The sequence below is a fragment of the Bufo gargarizans genome, chromosome 2, assembly GCF_014858855.1.
Source record: "Bufo gargarizans isolate SCDJY-AF-19 chromosome 2, ASM1485885v1, whole genome shotgun sequence".
In the NCBI taxonomy this organism is placed as follows: domain Eukaryota; kingdom Metazoa; phylum Chordata; class Amphibia; order Anura; family Bufonidae; genus Bufo; species Bufo gargarizans.
The window spans coordinates 574919957-574939522 of record NC_058081.1 but is presented as its reverse complement, the minus strand read 5'-3'; the positions used below and the strand labels follow the sequence as shown (position 1 = coordinate 574939522).

The 19566-nt window shown below is 47.9% G+C and overlaps 1 protein-coding gene across 4 annotated transcripts in view; it reads left to right on the top strand.

The window, feature by feature from the left end:
* The first annotated feature begins 3507 nt into the window (after nt 1-3507).
* The window catches only part of APLP2 (amyloid beta precursor like protein 2), a 52278-nt gene continuing 36219 nt past the window's right edge, over nt 3508-19566 (top strand). For all 4 annotated transcript variants that reach the window (XM_044281740.1, XM_044281738.1, XM_044281739.1 and 1 more), the window contains exon 1: nt 3508-3659. In XM_044281740.1, coding sequence (XP_044137675.1) covers nt 3570-3659 — 90 coding nt within the window. In that variant the 5' untranslated portion in view covers nt 3508-3569. The remainder of the gene's footprint in view (nt 3660-19566) is intronic.

Here is a 19566-nt window from a genome sequence, read left to right as displayed (position 1 = left end):
GCACATGATGGGGGATACTATGGGACAATTACTGGCACATGATGGGGGACTCTATGGGGCATTACTGGTACATGATGGGGGACACTATGGGGGCATTACTGGCACATCATGGGTGACATTATAGGGGCATCTACTGGAACATCCTGGTGGACACTATGGGGGCATCTACTTGAACATCCTGGTGGACACTATGGGGGGCATCTACTGGTACATCATGGGGGACACTATGGGAGCATTACTGGCACATCATGGGGGACACTTTAGGGGCATCTACTGGCATATCATGGGTGACACTATGGGGGCATTTACACTGGCACATCATGGGGCATCTACTGGGGGCATTTATACTGGCACATCTGGGGTATTTACTCGGGGGAATTTATACTGGCACATTATGGGGGACTATGGGGGCACCTACTGGGGGCACTTACACTGTGACATCATGGGGGACACTATGGGGACATTTACTGGGGGTCAGTTAATCTGGCACATCATGGTGACACTATGGGGCTATCTACTGGGGGTATTTATACTGGCACTTCATGGGGGACACTATGGGGGCATCTATACTGGCACATCATGGGGGACACTATAGGGACATCTTCTAGGGGCATTTATACTGGCACATCATTGGGGACACTATGGGGGAATCTTATACTGAAACATTATGAAAGCACTATGGGGTTGGTAGGGGGAGAACACTATGGGGTCATGTTATATAGGCACATTATGGGGGCACTATGGGGAAAGGGAAGGAGCGCTATGGCAGCATCTACTTGGGGGACTATGTAGGAGCATTTTATACTGGCACATTATGGGGGACACTATGGGTAAGGAGAGAGGAGCACTATGTAAGCATTATATACAGGTATTTTATACTTACACACATTATAGGGGCACTATAGGGATATTAGCTCAACAGGGGGCACTAATATGGGGAATTTTTTGTACTGGCGCACAGAACAGGAGCATTTTTGAACTAGTGCACATTATTAGGGGGCATTTTTTTGTACTGGGGCACAATACAAGGGACATTCTTTGTACTGGTGCTCATTTTAAGTGGCAAACTGCCCCCCACAGTAATACTGCTCCAAAGTTTCACCAATAGTAATAATTCTCTGCCAGAGTGCACTTAGTAGTAATAATGTCCCCACTGTGCCCCAGAAGTAATAATGCTCCCATAGGACCCATAATAGTAACCACATAATGTCTTACACTTTTAGTGTCAGGGGCACTGTTTGCTGGGCGCAGTTATTTGCAGGGCAGTGTGTGACAATAATTATAGAAGGGCACTATCTGTGTGGTACTAGTGTTATCAGGGGGTATAACTGTTTCTGCTGGTTAGTATTGGGGAGCACAGCGGGCTCAGTACTGGGGGCACTATCTGTGTGGTACTGGCATTTTCAGGTGTACAGTTTCTGTAGTATAGAATTGGGGAGCACAGCGGGCACAGTATTAAATGTGTCAGGATGAGTTGTTCAGAAGGTAGGAGGATGGAAAAGTAGTAACCTAAGATGTCTTTTTGTCAAACTGCAGAGGTGAGAGATGGGTAAAAAATTATCATGGTGGTCTGGTCTGAAATGAGAAGATGAGGAAAGAGAAGGTCTACATCAGAGGAGAAGTCACTGAATGTTAGAGGTATGTGGTTCTGTATTCTGGATAGCACTGAATATAATGTACATGCAAATATGTATTTAGTGCAAGGTACAAATGTGTATGAAATGTATATGGTGTAGGTAAATCTACTGTAAGTGCACCCTATATGGGCGTATATTGTATATGTAATTATGTGAGTGTAGTGTCCATATAGTCTGTTTATGTATGCCTTCCTCCCAACCATCCCAGATCTGGCATAACTACTGTGTGGGGGGCACAATGGAGACTAGTGAGATAGACATTATGTGGAGTTAGAGGTGGGCCAGCACTTTAAAAAACTTGTTGTGATGAGATTTGCACACCTCTGATAGTTTTGCTCCTTGGGCTTTTTGAAAGTTGGGTGGTATGTGTGTGTAGTGTGTATATATGGTATATTTATGTATGTGTGTTGCATATATATTGTGTATACACATGCCTGCCGTTGAGTAGGGAACCTGTTGTTAAAAATTTGAATCCCAGCCCTGCAGGTTGGGCACTGGATGATGGATATTTCATATGGATGCTGGATATTATTACAGGTTTGGCACTGGATGATGGATATTTCATAGTGGATGCTGAATATTATTACAGATGGGGCACTGGATGATGGATATTTCATAGTGGATGCTGAATATTATTACAGGTTCGGCACTGGATGATGGATATTTCATAGTGGATGCTGGATATTATTACAGGTTGGGCACTGGATAATAGATATTCCATAGCGGATGCCGGATATTATTACAGATGGGGCACTGGATGATAGATATTCCATAGTGGATGCCGGATATTATTACAGGTTGGGCACTGGATGATGGATATTCCATAGTGGATGCCAGATATTATTACAGGTTGGGCACTGGTTGATAGATATTCCATAGTGGATGCTGGATATTATTACAGATGGGGCACTGGATGATAGATATTCCATAGTGGATGCTGGATATTATTACAGATGGGGCACTGGATGATAGATATTCCATAGTGGATGCTTGATATTATTACAGGTTGGGCACTGGATGATGGATATTCCATAGTGGATGCCGGATATTATTACAGGTTGGGCACTGGATGATAGATATTCCATAGTGGATGCTGGATATTATTACAGATGGGGCACTGGATGATAGATATTCCATAGTGGATGCTGGATATTATTACAGATGGGGCACTGGATGATAGATATTCCATAGTGGATGCTGGATATTATTACAGATGGGGCACTGGATGATAGATATTCCATAGTGGATGCTGGATATTATTACAGGTTGGGCACTGGATGATGGATATTCCATAGTGGATGCCGGATATTATTACAGGTTGGGCACTGGATGATAGATATTCCATAGTGGATGCTGGATATTATTACAGATGGGGCACTGGATGATAGATATTCCATAGTGGATGCTGGATATTATTACAGATGGGGCACTGGATGATAGATATTCCATAGTGGATGCTGGATATTATTACAGATGGGGCACTGGATGATAGATATTACATAGTGGATGCTGGATATTATTAGAGGTTGGGCACTGGATGATGGATATTACATAGTGGATGCTGGATATTATTACAGGTTGGGCACTGGATGATGGATATTCCATAGTGGATGCTGGATATTATTACAGGTTGGGCACTGGATTATTACACTGGATGCAGCATCTTCTGCAGTGCATGGCTGGTGAGCGTGGTCACTGCTCTGTGAGGGGCGCGGCTTTAGCAGGTCTAATGGAGAGCCGCAGCTGAAGAGGCGGGGTTAAGGAGCCCTGTTACCTGTACTAGGCGGGGCCGACGACTTTTGAGGGCTTTCATTGGATTGAACGGTCTGTGGGAGGTCACAGTGAGGGCGGGGTGTCGTGACGTCAGATCCGGTTGGGCTGGCTCCTGTGCTGCAGATTCCTCAGCTCGCCAGTTCGGAATAGGAGTTACAGATGAAAGGAGCTGCGATCATGGCTAGGTTCTCCGCGCTCTGCGCTGTGCTGGCCGCCGTAATCATCCCCAGTCTGGCCGGATACATCGAGGTACGAGCTCCCTTTCACCCTGCTGAGTGGAGGGTCCCTGGGGACATCAGCAGCAGAGCCGCCCATTGGATCTGCCCCTTACCCGCACTGTGGATACCCCGTATCCGCGGCTCTTTTGTGGTTATATAATGCGGTGTGCTGCGTATGTGAGGGCTGTGCCCCGGAGACCTGTAATGTGGGATCTCCCCCAGGGGTACTGTGCAGGTGAGGGGCGGTGCTCCGCTCTGCTGATGGGCGTATTACTCCTGTAAACACTGTATGGGCTCTGATCAGGTAGTACTTTGTATGATGTCTATAGGGGGCAGTATACTGGAGTATAGGGGGCAGGTGCTCTCCAGCAGTACGGGCACTATACTGGCGTATAGGGGGCAGGTACTCCAGCATTATGGGCAGTATACTGGAGTATAGGGGGCAGGTGCTCTCCAGCATTGTGGCCAGTATACTGGTGTATAGGAGGCAGGTACTCCAGCATTATGGGCAGTATACTGGAGTATAGGGGGCAGGTGCTCTCCAGCATTGTGGCCAGTATACTGGTGTATAGGAGGCAGGGTACTCTCCAGCATTACGGGCAGTATACTGGCGTATAGGGGGCAGTATACTGGAGTATAGGGGGCAGGTGCTCTCCAGCATTACGGGCAGTATACTGGCGTATAGGGGGCAGGTGCTCTCGGGCAGTATACTGGCGTATAGGGGGCAGGTGCTCTCCAGAATTATGGGCAGTATACTGGCGTATAGGGGGCAGGTGCTCTCCAGAATTATGGGCAGTATACTGGTGTATAGGGGGCAGGTGCTCTCGGGCAGTATACTGGTGTATAGGGGGCAGGTGCTCTCCAGAATTATGGGCAGTATACTGGCGTATAGGGGGCAGGTGCTCTCCAGCAGTATGGGCAGTATACTGGCGTATAGGGGGCAGGTGCTCTCGGGCAGTATACTGGTGTATAGGGGGCAGGTGCTCTCCAGAATTATGGGCAGTATACTGGCGTATAGGGGGCAGGTGCTCTCGGGCAGTATACTGGTGTATAGGGGGCAGGTGCTCTCCAGAATTATGGGCAGTATACTGGTGTATAGGGGGCAGGTGCTCTCCAGCAGTATGGGCAGTATACTGGTGTATAGGGGGCAGGTGCTCTCCAGCAGTATGGGCAGTATACTGGTGTATAGGGGGCAGGTGCTCTCCAGCATTACAGGTGGTATACTGGCGTATAGGGCGCAGGTGCTCTCCAGCAGTACGGGCGGTATACTGGTGTATAGGGTGCAGGTGCTCTCCAGCAGTACGGGTGGTATACTGGCGTATAGATAACTATAGGACCAGACTAGGGCAAGGGGGAAGGTGCTCTCCAGCATTACTGGCGTATAGGGGGAAGGTGCTCTCCAGCATTACTGGCGTATAGGGGGAAGGTGCTCTCCAGCATTACTGGCGTATAGGGGGAAGGTGCTCTCCAGCATTACTGGCGTATAGGGGGAAGGTGCTCTCCAGCATTACTGGCGTATAGGGGGAAGGTGCTCTCCAGCATTACTGGCGTATAGGGGGAAGGTGCTCTCCAGCATTACTGGCGTATAGGGGGAAGGTGCTCTCCAGCATTACTGGCGTATAGGGGGAAGGTGCTCTCCAGCATTACTGGCGTATAGGGGGAAGGTGCTCTCCAGCATTACTGGCGTATAGGGGGAAGGTGCTCTCCAGCATTACTGGCGTATAGGGGGAAGGTGCTCTCCAGCATTACTGGCGTATAGGGGGAAGGTGCTCTCTGGCATCACAGATTTTGGACTTGTGTGTGGGCAGGTGATCTCCAGCCTTACAGACAGTATACTGCTGTATAGGGGTCAGGTGCTCGGACTGGTGTGTATGGCGCAGGTGCTCTCCAGCATTACATATTGTAGTGTAGTTATTAGGCTGTGGTTCCAGCCCTTCCCCTGTCTAGACGCATGCACAGGTAGCTGGCCCTAGTCTTTGGTCCCTATATTGTGGCTGCTGTAGCCTTATAAGGCCAGAAGGGGTTAATCTGCCGGCTCCCCACCCTCTTGTGTCAGGATATCCTTTAGGATAGTGCTCTGCTCCACCCGACTGTCGGGAGGGGGATGTGTCCTGGGGCCTATGTTGGGTTATATGTGCGCAGCCTGGATGTGGGGGTGATGGACTTCACATTACAGGTGCCCCCCTGTATGGCTGGGGGTATCTGTATAGCACTGTGCCTGGTACAGCCACTCTCATCCTCCTGGCAGGAGCTTTATCTAGAGGAGATGACTCACCTCTGACACAGGCGACCAGTGGAACTACAGGTCCCAGTCTGCAGGGTGCCAGGGAGAGGGGATTGTTGTCTGGATGATGCTGGGGGGGATTGTGAGGGTTTATTCATTAACCCCTTAGTGTGTGATGGCTGTGATCCTCATTACCAGTCTGTCGTTCTGCTTTTCAGACAGAATGTTACCCCCCCCCCCTCCCCTGATCCTATTGAAATCTCTTTTAATAATTGATATTCCCCCATGGAAATTCGCCCAAGGTCGTCTGTCTGCAGCAAGCGGCTCATCAGAGGCCACACCGCATGCTGTCATGTCCGCCACAGTCCCTGAGCGCCTAGGCGTCCCTGTAATGTGTGTGGTCTGGCCCTGTGTTTCCTTCACCTGCTCTGCTCCACCGGGTGTTTGCTCGGGGTGGGGGGTTCCTGGCAGCGCTCCTCACGGTGTTTGTTTTTCCTCTGCCTTTTGAAGCAGTGACCTCTGCATACTTGGCATGGCGGCAGCCTGCTCTTAGAAGGACCATTGGGCACCTAAGTGTGGGCTGAGGCTGCACCCGGGGCTGTCAGGAATGTGCATTGCTGGAATTCCTGCTCATGTTGCTGGATGTTCCAGGTGGGACAGGCAACCCTGGGGTCCTGGCTGCACCTTGACGGGGCCCTAGTGGCTCCAGCTTGTTGCCTTTGATGGTGTCTAAGGTCGGGGAAACTGCAGAAGGCATAGAAAGCTAAATTTCCCTAAAAACGGGAAAATCTTCCAGTAATGTTAGAAAACCTTAGATTCAGTGACTGCCAATATTTCCTCGTACAACTCTGGTAGGGGTGGTCATACCGCCTTCTCAGAGCCCCAAAGTTGGCAAACTCTGCCAAGCCAATGAAAGTGACCTGTGCATAAGCTGTAGTTGCCCTGTGGTATGAGATATATACGTAGCAGTGCCAGGGCAGCGTGGCGTGCAGAGAAGCTGCAGGCCTGGGCATGTGACACACATTGCAGACGTGACGCTACACCTGATGTGTTATCATGTATTCATGGGGGGGGTGCATCACACTTACAGGAATCAACAAGCTTGAGCTTTAAGGAGGACCTGCCACCTTCCTTGACATGTAACTATTGGATCTGCATGTAATAACAGATCTGGACGGAGCATCTATTCCTATGACTCTGATGTGCTATTGCGCTATTATTCCTGCTAGAAGTTATGAATGAATTACTGGCAGTTTACAATGAAGTTCCAGCTGGGTGTTACCAGTTGGAGGGAGGTCCTAGCACAGTCTGACACTGTGATCAGTGCTGCTAGGATTAGAATGTGCAGGGACACGCCCAACTGGTAACACCCATCTGGACCTTCATTGTAAACTGCTAGTAGTTATAACGTCTAGCAGGAATAATACAGGAATGGTGCATCAGTCATAAGAATAGAGGCTCCAGAATTGTTAAAGGGGTTGTCCGTGTTTGGGAAGATTGGTGTGTGTGTGGAAAACAGTGCCCTAAATTTTACACTCGTGCCTCTCCTACCGTTACCAGACAATTCTTATGCCACTTTTGCCATTGAGAAAATCCCAGCCGGAAGTGCCGTTTTTCTTAGTCAGTGACGTACCGGGTACCTTTTATGCTGAGCGAAGCCTCTTCTGCCCAGCAGTGAGCCCAGTGACATCACCGGCACTAATGGGCGGGCTTTAGCGCTGCCCTAGCCAGTAAAACGGCTAGGGTAACGCTAAAGCACGCCCATCAGAGTCAGTGACGTCACCAAACTTCTCCGCCCTGCAGTGTGTTGTTGTAAACAAAAGAGCCCGTGCCCTGCGCGATCTGGCGTAGGTCAAGGGAGCGCATCGGAGCATGAGATGCTCTGATGCTAGCATCAGAGGGGGTGCCTGGGTAAAAATGAGTAAAACCCGGACAACCCCTTTAAGTGGGGAATGTGAATAGTTTCAAAAACAGACATGTCAGGAGAAGTGACAGTTCTCTTTAAGACCTGAACCTGAGGCGACATGCAGACTACCGTCTGTGTTGCATCCTTTTTTTTTTTTTTTTTTTTTTTTTTTAAAGAATCCATTTACTTCAATGGGTCCGTGTCCCACATTTTGCGGCCAAGTATTGGACTTGTTCTATCTATTTATGGAATGGACATACAGATGCAGAAAGCACACAGATAATCCATGTGCTTTCCACATCTGTATGTCCACCAATGGATAGCACAACAAGTGGACCAAAGTCACTGGGTCTGCAAAAGATACAGACCGCGTCCGTATTTTGCAGAATCACGGTTTGCGAACCTTTAAAATGGACACTGTTGTGTGCATGAGGCCTTATGGTAATGTGATCCTGGGACAACCCTGTGGTGAATTGCAGCCATGCCAGTGTCAGATCTGTGTATATAGCAATCCCTTGCTCTTAGGCCTCATGCACACGGCCTGTTGTTTGGGGCCGCAAAATATGTGGACAGCACTCAGTGTGCTGTCAGCATCTGTTGCTCCGTTCCGCGGCCCCGCAAAAAAAATGTGTCCTATTCTTGTCTGCAACACGGACCAGAATAGGCAGTTATATCAATGCCCTTCCGTTCCGCAAATTGCGGAAGGCACACGGGCAGCTTCCGTTTTTTGCGGATCCGCGGTTTGCGGACCGCAAAAAATAGCACGGTCGTGTGCATGTAGCCTTATATGTGAATCTTTAGCTCACAGGACTTGTCTGTTGCGCTCTAGTCAGGTGTGAATTGTTGTCAATGACCCCATATAATCCTCCACATGATTCCTGAGATGATGATGCCGTCTTCTGCCGCCACACAGTGCGTACAGTCTGCTGAGGAGAACATGAGACAAGCGACTATGGGACGGGGTCATGCGTAACTGTGCTGCCAACACCACTCTGGAAGAAATTGTGGTCAATCTTGAGTCCAGAGAGGACATTTCTGAGGCACATCAGATCCAAACTGTGTGACAGCCCCTCTCGTTGACAAAGTCACCCAGAGCGGCCATCTTGATGACTTCAGTGCTTCACCTCCTTTATAAATATACTATTTCTCATCATTCTAGAAAGGAAGCTCCATATTGTCTCCAGGCGGAGAGGAGGCATGCCAGTCTAATAGGCTTAGGGGCCCTGGGAGTGGCATTAACCCTTCCAGTCATAACAATGTGTCCTCCTTGGTTTACTAGGGTTTTTGACCTTATAAAGATGATGTAACTTCCATTGTTATGTGAGAGTGGTTGATTTGATGCAGGATTGAATTGGGGGTTTGTTACAGCAGCACTGAGGATTTTTGCTGTTCTCTGGTTTCATTTGAGTACAGTGGGGTTATCATGTATCTGCTTGTTACTGGTACATGCTGGGATTAGACTGGGGGGTGCAGATATGTAATACTCAGGTGACCAAATCCTTTACATTCTGGAGACTTTCCTCTCGAGTTGCCGCTGATCTCATTATGGGACCGTGTGACTGTAGGCGCCTCTAATTTATGTTTTTGTACCTGACCCCTTTACAGGTGATTGTGGTATTGCGCCCCATTTCCTGTGCCCTGGGGTGGGGGTTGGGAGATGTATTGATGTTGTCTGTGGGGTGGTGGGGATATTTACACTCCTGCTGTGATAAAGAATGTAGACATGACTTTCAGGGAGGGTAATTGTTCAGGATGATTAAAGTCCCCTTCCCGCCATTTCCACGTAAAGCCAAGAAATCCTCTGTAAATCTATTCCTACTTAAGTTTCTGTGCCACAAACAAAATGGCTGCCGCTTTAGCTCTCAGTAAGGTTTTTAGACAGCTTTCACGGAGCATTAAAATTGTTGGATACTTTGCCAGCAATGGGTGAGTTGAGAACCCCCATATCACCATCTTCTCTGAGGGGTTCCTCCAGTTTGAAGAAATGTGGGTTTCGCGTGATTATTACGTGTCCATGTCTCAGCTGAGCGGTTACACAATTCTGAGACAACCACTTCTGTAACTAAAACTTTACACAGTTATATAAAATAGGAACCTGTGTGACGTGGGGAAACCATGCATGGGATGATGGACAGCAAGACTATAATTTTTGGGAGAGAAGCCATCTCCTATGACTGGAGGGACCTGAAAGATGGGCTGCACCTGGGCTGAAGACCTGTCCTGACCTAGTCCTGTTCATGGTGGGCAGGAGCCACCAACCTGCAATTGGGGCAAAGACATGTGGTTCTGTTTACCTTAGAGGATTGTGTAGACTGATACACTGTAACAGACTCCCAGCAGTACAGGTTTTTGACCCATTCACTCAGGAGATACAGGTAAGAAATTGAAACTTGCAGTTTGTAGGAAGTGGCAGGACTTTCCACTTTACAATGGTTCAGCTTTTTCTTCACATTAGCTGACAGTTGCAGTGTTCTTTAGTGAAGCATTCCGCAATCAGACTCCTGTGTCAGGGTTATTACTCCCAGGAATGTGATCTTTGTCCTTCCTCTTGGTGAGGCTGCCATGCTCTCCTCTGACCCATGTCCTGATGTTTACCTGGGTGCAGTCATTATTATTGCCCTGTGCTTTCCTTGGCACTCCCTGGCACTTGTGTACTCTGCTGCTCCAGACAGGAAACCGCTGCCCAACCAGTGACTCTTCTCATGATCCATTATGTGGCAACAGCCTGAGAACGTGACTTCCTCTGGGCCGGAGGGGGTTCGGAGTATGTTCACACAGTTTTTCTGTTATAATAAAAGCGGATTACAATACAAATCCTTTTTTTTTTTTTATCCTGTGATGGAATGGACACATTTCTTTTTTTACCCTTTTTTTTTTTTTACTTTTTAAAACCATAAACAGAAAAAAGGCGCTATATGAATTCTCATGCGAGTTCCACATTTCAATAAATAGAGAAGGTCTGCATGTATTTTTGGCGGAATCTGTGCCACAAATCTGTCATGTGAACACACCCTAAAGCTTTATTCACTTGTCTGTGATAAGAGGTCAATGATTCATCTGTGCAGAATCTGATTTTGGTCCATGTGTGTTTGCTCTCCGTGTGTCATCTGTGTTCTACTCGCACTGCACAGCCGTAAATTAATTTTCAGACCAACTCCTATAAATGGTCTGTGAAGCACAGATGGGGTCTGTGCTGTTTTTCACAGACCTATAGAATATAATGGGCGTGATGGATCTGTAAACGCGGACAAAAACAGAACATGCTTCCTTGCTACATGCATTAAAATGAATGGGCGCGTGTGCTGTTGGTGATTCACTGACGTGTGCATAAGGCCTTAGACTCTGGATCATGCAATGTGTCTCGTTCCTCTGTAAATAGTGTTCTGTCTGCTGCTTGGAAAGCTGGGTGACAACAAACATGGCGCCTGATGCAATTCCTTACAGCCTGGTTGTGCAGTAACTTGGGAGTGGGGAAGGATCACATTATATCGGACTGTTGGCGTTCAGGAGTCTGGAAAAGCTGAGTGACAATACTAAAGGGAAGTATAGCCGCTGACCAGCATGTTATCGTTTTGTCTGGCACAGTGTGTGGTACTTGTTTTGTGGGGCCTTTTCTTTATTTTTTTGCACCCGTCGCTTGTGGCGTCTGTTTACTTTTCAGATCCTCGCTGTGTTTGTCACAGAATGAGCTCGCTCAGCATTTCTTTTCATAGAAGAAAGGTGGAACAGGCTGCGGGCTCATACACAACCCCTCCCGGCCAAGCCCAGAAAACACGCCAGCCAGGCCTGTGCTACCACACGGGGCAACTCTGCCTGCCACCGTTATTTGTTTTCAACCTCTGGGTGTGTGGGCTACACTGAACGTCACCCTAAACTGTGTGACCGTCTGCCTTTTTCCTTTTGTAATTCATTATGGTGTCTCATTTTATGGTCACTGTTTTCTCACAATTTCCTACTTTGCAGCACTCATCCTGTGCCTCCTGGTTCATGGGTAGAACGGCATAGCTACAGAGAAGACTGACAGATAAAAGGGGAGGTAAAATCGTAGACACTGTAATGGCGGACAGTAATCTCCCGGTATCTGCAATTTTTTTTTCACACTTGCTGGTTGTCACTCTTGCAGCCCCTGCCACTTACCTGTTCACCAATGGCGCAGATCACATGCTCATTTTTCTCTCGTTTTGGGTTCTCCAGTTCGACAGCTAATGAATCTTTATTGTTATTAATAAGCGGCGTCTGGATGGAATGGAGACGAGCGTGGTACACGTTGCTATCTCACGCCTGCAGTTGGCATAGACAAGGAGTCCTTCTGATAACACTGGATGGATTCAATTATTTCTGGTCTCGGTGATTTGTCACTGGTTATCACAGCGGCCAAGGAGTCACCTTGGAGACTGGGTGTAATCTGCGGCGATCACCTGCGCACCCCGAGTGATGATTATGAGCAGATTACGCATCCTGTGCTGAGCTCTGACAAAGTGAACTACTGGGGTTCTCTGTGTCTTATTAGAACGTAGCGCATGAACATTGCCGCGATGCTGCATTGGCGCAGCTGCAGACCTCACGCCACCCAAAGTGATGAACTATAGTGTGCAGCACAACATGTCCGAGTCAGGCTGCATGACACGTACATGTTCTGCAACCCCTGCTGGTTCAGTGTCTGTACAGAGCGCATTGTGGGATATAGGATATTTACGGTAATCACTGTACACATGAGTAGATGCCTGCAGTTCATTATAAGTAGAATATAGATTGGCGCGGTAATAATAGATCCCCAGCCCTCTACCTAATATACAGCCTAGAGACGACCATTAGCCGATGAAACCACCCCTCACATTCTCATTCACCTGCTGCTGTGGGGGTGATTGGCACCTCGCAGCGGTTACCCGATCAGCGATTAGTAACGCCTCCCCATTTGCCAGGTTTCATTGTAGTATAATTGCAGAGGTGGGCTCACTTGGTATTTTATGCATCGCACTTTTCCATTGCGCAGATCACATGGAGAGCTAATAAGCATGAAATTATAGAGCGATTTTCAGCCGCTGACGCCTGATCTTCCTCTAATAGGACTATTAAAAGCAACACCTTCATTGTATAACCTCCAGTGGTGCTGCGGTGACATCAGATTGCGGGGTGGGGGTGTTTTGGTAACTTCTTATAAAAGTGGAATATTGGATCTTCCATTAAAATTAGAGTTAGGCCTCCTGCACACGAACGTAGGTGTCCCGTTGCCGTATTGCGGATCCGCAGTACACAGACACTGTTCCATGTGCATCACGGATGCAGACCCATTGACTTGAATGGGTCCGCAAATCCGGAGATACGGAATGGAACCCCCCCGGAAGCACTACAGAGTGCTTCTGTTTCACAAGAAGAACAAGTTCAAGGGAATGGGGTCGCGATCCCAATGTGGCTGGCCCACGGTTGGAGCCCGTGCATTGCGGACCACCGTATGAGCTCTTACATTAGTGTGCAGGAGGCACACAAATGTACACACATGTAGTGGTTCTGTGCCTCCCTTCCGGATTGTGGACCCAATATAAACACAGCCCTAAGGCCTCTGTCACACATTCATGTCTATGAAGACATCCGTGACAAGATGGTCAGTGGTTCATCTGGGAAGATGTCCACGAAGTATCCGTTTTTGGTCTGTGGGTCCGTTTTTGCCCTCATGTGTCATCACTGCTAGGCTGAAACTTTATTTCCAGTGGTCCTTGAAAATTACTGACAGAACTCGTATCCTATCCGTGTTGTCAGTGGTTTTCAGGGACCCCTGTTTTGGTCCTTACTGTGGGTGAGACTAGGCCTTTCTATTGATGGAAGTGAGAAAAATGAAGAATACCAGGTGGTTGTTCTTATTTTGGAGACCGAAATATGGATAATGTGGACACAACCATGTGCATGAAGCCTGAGGCCTTTTTTTTTTACACGGTCAGCAATTGGCACAGGCAATTGCGCACAAACGTGTTTGCCCCGTGGCCGTGCTGCTGCCCTCAAATTGCAGGCTGCAATGCACAAACAGACTATGGGGCAGCTGCAGCAGATTGAGGACCTATTCACTTTAATAGGTCCGCGATCCGCCCTTTCTGCAAAAAGATAGGACATGTCCTATCTTTTTGCAGAACGGAAATACGGTGCGAAACCCCCACGTAAGGCCTCCGTAGTGGTTATGTTCTGTGCTTCCATTCCGCATCTCAAGATTTGCGGACCCATTGAAGGGAATGGGTCTGCATCCGTTATGTGGAATGCCCATGGAACGGCGCCCGTGTATTGCGGATCCGCAAATGTGGTCCGCAATACGGCAGCGGGCAGCACACGTTCGTGTGAAAGAGGCCTAATGGAGATATTTGTATCTCTTCTGTGTGTTTTTTGGCTTACAAATACTAATGGAGAATTTATGGCCTAAGGCAGGGATCAGCAATCTCTGGCACTCCAGCTGCTGTGAAACTCTCAGCATGCACATGTACTTGGTGGTTCTTGTAATTCCCATAAAAGTAAACGGAGGATTCTGGGAGTTGTAGTTTCAGAACAGCTGTAGTGCCGAAGGCTGCTTATCCCTGGCCTAAGGTCTCATTCAGATGGCCATAAAGGAATAGATGTTACTAAAGAATCAGCACTGATGTCCGATAGTTAAATGTGCAGGTCCTTTTGTTGGTACTGCACTCCCCAAAATGGCCACTAATGGAGGGTCGTGTGACCAGTCCTGTCCATCAGCGACCTTCAGTCCCTCACACAGAGGATGGACTGCACGTGCGCTAGTTTTACTGACCGTCCAGTGTAAGGGTCCATTCACACGACCATGTTTTTGTTTTGTTTTTTATGCAGACTTATTAATTTCAGTGGGGCCACTAAAGATTCACACATCCGCAAAAAAGTTAGAACGTGTCCTATTTTTCTCTGTATTTGACAACAAGAATTGGCATTTCTAACATAGGGCGGAATATGTGGGACCGCAAAATGTAGGACGCACACTACCTGTGTCTGTGTTTTGCGGCCCCAAAATGGATACGGTCGTGTGAATGGGGCCTTAGTGAGTGGAAGCAACAGATGGATGGGGCTGGTCACATGACCCTTTATTAGCAGCCATTTTGGGATTGCAGGTAAGAGGACCTGCTAATAAATAGGAATTGGGCATATTAAACCATTGGACATCGGTGCATATTGTTTAACGCTTATTACTAGCTTCATAGTATGAGCTGTGCCCAGCACATGGGCAGCTAGGAATATATAGTCACCAGCCCCTTTAAATCATCATGGGTATATACGATGCTGTAAGTTCAGGTCATTGAGCCCACAGTTGGACCAGGAATGGAGGCCGTATTAGCCCCAAGGCTAACAAATACCGGTGTCAATTGATGAAACCCATTGACTTATCATGGGGTTTATTGGCTTTCATCAGGTTACATGAGGTGCAGCATCTGTAACTGAAGAAGGTGGCATCGCTGTCTGGAACAGATGTGCACGGCAGTACTGCCGCGTCATACCACACACCCCGCAGCTACTGATTATAGCTTTGTTCATGCTGAGCTTCCGGTTTCATCACTAGAATTCCAGAAGTACACAAAACTGAAACTTGGGCTGCGTTCACATGGCCACGTGTGGTGCACGAAACATGGTCTGTGTGACAACCAAATTTCCTGGATCAACCATGGCTCGTGAGCTGAACTCGCTACATCGTAGTGATCTTTTAGGCCCAACCGAGGGCTAGTGTCCCATACTCAAAGGATGCTGCAAGGACAAGGCAGGAGGCTCAAATCTCAGATCACTACGATGCTGTGAGTTCGGCTCGCGAACTGTGGCCAGTCCGGGAGATGTGACATCAGGCGACCATGTGACAGTAGCCAAAGTCCAAGTGCCAATAGAGGGGGGGGGGGGGGGGTTAAGCTGAGGCTGCCTAATCACATTGCAGATGTACTCTATATTGGGGTGTGGGTGAAAGCCACCCAGCAGACCTACTGTGGTTGGTGCATTGATTGACCCCCTGTGACGACTGCTGCAGAAGAGCCGGAAAACATGGAAGCGTCTGTTCCCAGAGCTCTTCCGGAGTTTGACCTCATAGAAATGCTGATTGTCCCTTCCTGCCTCTGCTGCTACCTGCGCTTCACTAGTCTGCTGTCCAGCGTCCTGTCCGCCCTAGGCTGGGCCTACTCAAAGGTCGCATTGTAACATCAGAAGTAATGATTGTGGCTGTGGCTATGTTACTGCATGCAGCGTGGTGCGGCCATCTGTTGGATTTTTGGTCACATATCATTAGTAGAGATGAGCGCATTTCATGTTATGAAATTCGTTCACTCTTCATTTGGTGGTAAAAGCAGAATAGCATTATGGATTCCGTTACCATGGACCATAATGCAATTCTACGACGGAATGCCTTTAGAGGCATTCCGTTATTTATTCCATCATAATGGAAGTCTATGGCCTGCAAAACGGATCCGTCCTGTTTCCGTTATGCTGGAGAGGACTCTAAAGGCATTCCGTCATAGAATTGCGTTATGGTCCGCGGTAACGGAATCCATAACGCAGTTCTGCTTTCACCACCAAACGAAGCTGAACGAATTTCAAAATATGAAATTTGCTCATCCTTAATAATTAGTGGCTTTTCCAGTACAGTAATCAATGTTCGAATGTGACCTTTTTTTTAATTTTTTATAATAAATCCTAAGGGTACGTTTTACACTGCGATTTTGGATACATCAAGTGTGCCGCATGCCTGTTGAGTCCAAGTCTAGAAGAGCAGCCATAGGAATGAATGGTGTCACAGTACGACTCGTATGTTTGCTGTGACCACGACACGCAAGTCTCAATTTTTTTTTACCATTGCGTGTTTCGGGCACAGCAAACTTGTGAGTCGCGCTGCAATCCCATTCATTCCTATGGCTTCCCTGTTACATTGCAATACTTTAGCTCGACATGTTGCACCTAGAATCACTGTGTAGCAGTTACCTAAATTGTACCCAACGCATAGCCAAATCGCACCCCTAAAATAGTTATGACTTCAGTGCAGCAACAGTTCAGACATGAATGGCGGCTGTGGTGCGAGTTCCTTTGTCGCCCTGGATGAGAGTCCACAGGTCACCAGGGGTTAATAGTCTTCATCACTGTTGGTTACTCCTTGTATTGCAGCTCATTGTTCTGGGGTCTTTTAAAGGGCCGGGCTCCATTGTCCCTCTTCTTCCATTCACATCAGGTCAATAGGTTAAAGGTTCCTAATGAAGCCATAAAACCCCTCACATCCGTTATGCATGGAGTAGCACGGAATGTCGCAGGTCGCGGTCTCTTTATAGATCTGCTTCTGTTACATTAAGGGGAGAGAATATCGCTGCATTACAAGAAACCTGGGGGGCAGCCGCTGGAAAGGAGGGTCCGGCTGCAAACCGCAGATCATGTCAATGTCTTTTTCCCTAATATCTATTCCTAAGAAAGCTGGGTGATGACTAATATAGCTGCCCGCAGACTGGCATTGGAGTACTACATCTCCTGCCCTAGGAAAGCTGGGACCAAGACGCTGCTATAGTAGTCATCCGGGTAGTCGCAGCTTTTACAGATGATTATACATTGGGGGGGGGGCATTTACTAAGGCTGTTTACGGTGTTCTTGGTTTTCTCCCTGATGTAGGATTTAGAGGCATGCGCTTGAGTGGAGTCATTTTTAACCAAAGTTTACTTCTGGAAACAGGTGTAAATGTTAGTAAGGCTACTTTCACACCTGCGTTTAGGTGCTTGTATCAGTTTTCAATTGCACCATATTGTGTCCGTAAAAACTGATCCGTCCCCATTGACTTACATTGTAAGTCAAGACCCATCCGTTTGGCTCAGTTTCGTCAGACTGACATCAAAACGCTGCAAGCAACGTTTTGGTGTCTGCCTCGAGAGCGGAATGGAGGCTGAACGGAGGCAAACTGATGCTTTCTGAACGGATCCTTATCCTCTCAGAATGCTTTGGGGCTGAACTGATCCGTTTTGGGCCACTTGTGAGAGCCTTGAAACGGATCTCGCAGGCGGACCCAGAAACGCCAGTGTGAAAGTAGCCTTAGTTTACCGGGATTTGTCTTCGGCCCAGCCCCTGCCAATCCCACGTTTTGAACGCCGTACAATAATAAACTTTTTTTTCCCCGCCTAAAACGGGCGTAGTGCATTTTGTAAATGACCCCCAATAAATCTATAGAGCTCTTCCCCAGAAGTGATATCTGGGTACCTGGAGTCTCAGCTTTGTCTTGCTGCAGATCTTGGCTCCTTATTTACCAGCATCTTGAGGCTGACGCATCCTCATGACTGAGCTGCATCATCCCCGTATGCCAGTGTAGTCTTGTCTCACCAGCCACTGCGTGGGCAGTGTTGCTGGGGATATACAGAGGGCTCCAGCTGGCGCTAACTTTAGGCTGACGTGCTATAGCGGGGCAGAGCGTGGTGATCCGTTTCCATACAGATTGGTGAGAAATCTCAGCAATGTCTATGATGTCATCTCTGCTTGCTTTGTAGGTGGTTGACGTTGTCAGATCTTACAGCTACTGAAGGGGAGCCCAGTCCTTTTGGTTGAGTGAGGATGATGTACACCAGGTCCAGCTGTTGTGGGACAACTCCCAGCATGCATAACTCTGCTCTTCTCGGAACTCCCATAGAAATGAATGGAGCATGCTGGGAATTGTAGTATCAGAACAGCTGGAGTGCTGTAGGTTGCTGACCCCTGATGTAGACACATGTAACTTGGCGATTCATGGTTCCCTCTTAGCGATGAGCCAATTTCTTAAAATTAAATCGACTGTCCAATTCCACCCCTCCCCCAAAAAGTTCTCTATTTTCAAAAAATTTTGACTCAATTTGCTCGTCTCTATTCTCCATCATATTCTGTAATGACCCTGCACATGCAGGATGGTGGTATTAGCCAGCGTCCTATGTGAAGTATGATTGGGGTATATCATGGATACATTGCAGGAGATGTGGACACCACAGCTATGGTGAGTGAGGTTGTGTCTCGGTGTTGTCGCAGCCTGTGAAATCCCTCAATGGGTGACCTACATTCCAGCGCTGACGCCGCTCAGCGCTCCACCGCGTTCTCTCGCTCCTCCATTTATATAGTCACCTGTGATTGAGCTGAGAAACTTGTTTTCGGATTTACAACCTACATCATCCTCGGTATAGGCTCGGCTGCCATCTTTGCAGCGTCATACCTTAATAGAGGGGTGACGGGTTATACCAGTTGGGTGTTTGTTGTGTAGTCAGCATAAATTGGAGAGCCTCCAGTGTGCAGCAGCAATCTGGGATCCTGGAGAATCCCAGCACTGACCTGAACTGAAGGGCTGGTGCAGTCCCATGTAAGGCTACTTTCATCTCTGCGCTTTCCCTTTTCGCTATTGAGATCCGTCATAGGGTCTCAATAGCGGAGGAAAATGCTTCAGTTTTGTCCCCATTCATTGTCAATGAGGACAAAACTGAACGAAACAGAGTGCACCAGAATGTGTTCCGTTTGGTTGTGTCCCCATCGCAAGCAGCGTTTTTGAGTGCGTCCTCGGATGTGGAGATGGCTCCGTCATGACACATAATGTAAGTCAATGGTGCAGGATCCGTTTTCTCAGACACACAAGAAAACTGATCCGTCCCCCATTGACTTGCAATGGTTTTAGAGACTGATCCGTCTTGGGTATGTTAAAGATATTACAACCAGATCCGTTCATAATGGATGCAGATGGTTGTATTATCGTGACGGATCCAGCAAAAATGCAGATGTGAAAGTAGCCCTAAGACCTCTTGCACACAACTGTATGGCTTTTTCAGTATTTTGCGGTCCGCCAAAAATACGGATGATGTCCGT